Source organism: Pyxicephalus adspersus, chromosome 7 (assembly GCF_032062135.1).
Source record: "Pyxicephalus adspersus chromosome 7, UCB_Pads_2.0, whole genome shotgun sequence".
NCBI classification, from domain to species: Eukaryota; Metazoa; Chordata; class Amphibia; order Anura; family Pyxicephalidae; genus Pyxicephalus; species Pyxicephalus adspersus.
Genome location: NC_092864.1, coordinates 8,180,214 through 8,184,037, shown reverse-complemented (window position 1 = coordinate 8,184,037; position 3,824 = coordinate 8,180,214). Strand labels below are relative to the sequence as shown.

The window sequence follows — 3,824 nt, the reverse complement described above, 5'->3', positions numbered from 1 at the left end:
AAAAATAGTGTATAATGTAATATATATATAATACAATTATATATATATATATATTATATAAGGATTTCTTTGTATTGGACTCAATACAGCTTTTTTTGTATTGAGTTCAATGCAAAGCGATTTGAATTTCCCGCCCCGCCTCCGGCACCGACGCATGCAGCGACGTCACCGGGAAACCCTGGTGATCGTCACTGCACTCGCCGGATGAAGACTGAAGACAGAAGACGTGTCCGGAGGAGCTGCGGGGAGAAGGTGAGTATTTTTTTTAGAGATCGACGCTGGAACAGAATGGATGATCACAGCGGGGACCAGGTAAGTGATGGGATTTAACCACCCGACAAAGTTCGGGTTTATCGATTTTTGCAAAATTTTTAAACCCGAACCAAGGTCGGGTTTAGCAGTTGGGTGGTTAATGTACATTTGTGTAATATATTGGTGCTATATACATTCTGGTTATTATTAATAAAAATAGTAACAATTATGAATTTATAATAAAAAGCATGAATTAGGGAAAAGTTGCAAAAAAATGAAGAGTCATGCTTGTTTTTGTGTGATATAAATTGATAAAAATACATATATATATATACAATTTTTTTAACTTTGAAAACCTGATAACCCAGATTTGTATTACTAAGGAAAAAGATTTAATTTCAATTGGAAAAATGTATAAAAACATATACTGTACACTATAACATGTTCGTGTACAAGGCTTGATGAGTCAAAATTTTTTTTGTAAGTCCATAAAGCTTGGACTATCAATATACCTGGTAGGTATATAACAATGAATAGATAAATGCATAGAACAAATAAATAATATAAATATGTGTTTTTTTAAAACAAATCTCTACACAATAAAAGTAACAGACCTATAAACAATAAAGCCCTTTAAATAGCACAGAAGATGCAAGACTGTATTTGAAACACTTTAGTAGATTTAATAAAATATACATTTATCTCATATAATAATAATAATAATATTAAATAATAAATATATAATAATAATAAATAATAAAGAGATATGAAAGGGGATTAGTCTTTGCAGCAAACACACAGAGCAGTTTGTGAACTGTAAAAGTCTTTATATTTGAATTCAAAACAAAATAGTTTTCTTCAGCATATAATATTAAACCAAAAAGCAGCTTACATCAGCTGAATAAGGAGAGTGCAGAGTCCACAGTACAGTCTTCTCCAGTACAGTCCTTAGTGTGGAGTCCACAGTTCAAAAAAGCAAATCAACAATTTCCATAGAAAGTGACCCAGCTTCTTAGTATGCTCTCTCCAGGGGTGTAGTCATAAAAACTGCCCGCCCCACCACACCCCTCCCTATGCGTCACTTAAAGGGGAGGAAACTGCCCCCAGAGTGACGTCATGATACCAGGACCCATCCACTCTCCCAACGCAGGTCTGAGCCTGCGATCGGAGAGTGGGCAGGATGTGTTCAGAGAGACGACCTGTGAAAATCATGGTCCGCGGCTCTGGCCAGTGCTCCCTCCCAGCTGGGTCCTTCTCCTGACCGGCCAGAACCGCGGACCACCAAAGAATTATTTGTAAAAGAAGAGTGCCCACTCCCGAAAAAAGTGAGCCCGTGAAAGTGGCCGCCCCACTACACCCCTGGCTCTCTCACAAACTTAATTGCAGCCTACCTGCTGCCATTCCACTACTTTTCCTAGCAGCACACCTGTGCTACTATTAACAGACCCCCAGTGTACTGTAGCCCAAACCCAGCGGTGTACCCAGGATGGAATGGTAAGGCCCTCCAACTACCTTCTTTCCCATTCCAAAGCCCTGAAATAAACTAAACAATAGCAAACCTTGCAAAGTTGGTCTCCACTATTCCTGGACTCTTTTCCCAGCAAAAACTTAGTTTAAAAGAATCCATGCTCTATATACCGGAGAAACATATCTCCCATCCATAACCCATCCCTGCTTTCCTTTAGTAATAATAGTATATATTAAGTGAACTACTAAGCTATATTGATCGATTTATTAATTTACAATAAACATTAAATTTTGCACACATATCATTTGTTCAAAGCATAGTAATGACAATATTGTTCCCCAACTCAATGCATTTTGCAGCAGACAAAAAAGTCAGCTTCTTGGTCTTATCTATTTGTAGATAAGCCTTTTTACAGTGGCTATGAGTAGTTGTGGCCTGCTTGTTCTTGTTTTATTTTTTTTATTGACTTGACCTGGAGCAATGGCAGTCCTTGTCTGATACAAGATTTTGTTTTTTAAAAGTGGTAGACATCTGTAACTCCTCTATATACAATGCGTTTTTTAAGTCACAGTGTGTTATAGTGCTGCCAAAGACATTTAAAACTGGTTTCTAGGGAAAAAATGGTCATCAGGTAGGTATTTATTGCGGAAAGGGACTGGCAATGTCCCATCTTCAAAAATTATTCTTACTTCCCTGATTGCCCCAGTGAACTGTCAAAAACCGCTTCCACTCTCTGCTTTTCCAGGTTTGCTGCTTTGAAAGGTCAATAAATGTCAAGACTTTAAACTTCAAAAAGAAGTGGTGGACATTGTCCATGTCTATATCAAGCAGGGTACTACTGGTCATATAGCCACTGGTTTGTATGGAATTAGAATTGAAATTATATGAAAGCCATAAACATATTTAAAGATTAACAATTAAGTCAAAAGCAAGAACTAAGCTACCAGTTTTTTCAAAGAACGCTTCACTTCACTGTTTCGTAGACTGTATATGAGAGGATTCATCATGGGGACTACTGTGGTGTAAAACACTGTTAAGATCTGTTCCAGTAGACCAAATCGGTCTGACTGTGGTATCAAATACACGGATAAGCCAGATCCATAGTAGATAACCATGACAGTGAGGTGGGATGAGCAGGTGGAGAAGGCTTTACTTCTGCCATCCTTAGATTTAATCTGCAATATAACCCTAATAATCTTTACATAGGACATCAAGTTGCACACAATTGGAATGAACCCTAATATAAAACAATTTGCATAGACAACAATATAAAACATATCTCTGCCACTGCACGAAATGTTGATAAGAGCTTTGGCATCACAGAAGAACTGGTGAATGGTAACAGAAGAACAGAAAAAAAGTTTCAAAGTTGAATTGGTAAATAAAGATGAGTTAAAAAAAGCACAAACCCAAGTGGCTGTCAAGAATAATATACAGGTTTTCTTGTTGAGTATAGTATGGTAATACAAAGGGCAGCAAATCGCAACATATCGATCATATGCCATTATAAATAAAATAGTTATTTCAGCACTGGCAGCTATGAAGAAGAAGTAAATCTGGATAAAACATTGCATGAGGGGTACCGTATTGTTTCCAGAGAGTAAGATGTACAATAGTTTAGGAACAGTAACAGTTGTATAACACATATCCACAACAGACAAGTTACAGAGAAATAGATACATTGGAGTGTGCAAATGGATGTCCAAACATATCACTGTAATGATAACACTATTTACAAGAATTCCAAAGATATAGATTAAGAAAAAGAAGACGGTGCTACAAATGAACAATTTATTGTTAGCTTTCATAAAAAATGGCACAATGTGGAACTCTAGAGTATTATTTTCCATGCTGCTCTAATATATATATATATATATATATATATATATATATATATATATATATATACTCAAGTATATATAATAAAATACATAGCAAGTGCACAAAAAGAAGTGGCTGTAGACTAGATTACAGGTAAGAAAAAAGGAATTAAATGACCATTAGAATTGTAGGATCAGAATAATTGACAAAGAAACATTCTTTTAGGATCAGTTAATCATAAATAAGCAGTGATCGCTCTTGGGATCTAAGTAAGTCAGACCCA

The 3,824-nt window shown here is 36.1% G+C and overlaps 1 protein-coding gene across 1 annotated transcript; it reads right to left on the bottom strand.

The window, feature by feature from the left end:
- Window positions 1-2,655: 2,655 nt before the first annotated feature.
- Window positions 2,656-3,570, bottom strand: LOC140334639 (olfactory receptor 5B12-like). Its single transcript, XM_072416877.1, has one exon. It carries the CDS (start codon window positions 3,568-3,570, stop codon window positions 2,656-2,658), a length of 915 nt encoding a protein of 304 aa, XP_072272978.1.
- Window positions 3,571-3,824: the final 254 nt, after the last annotated feature.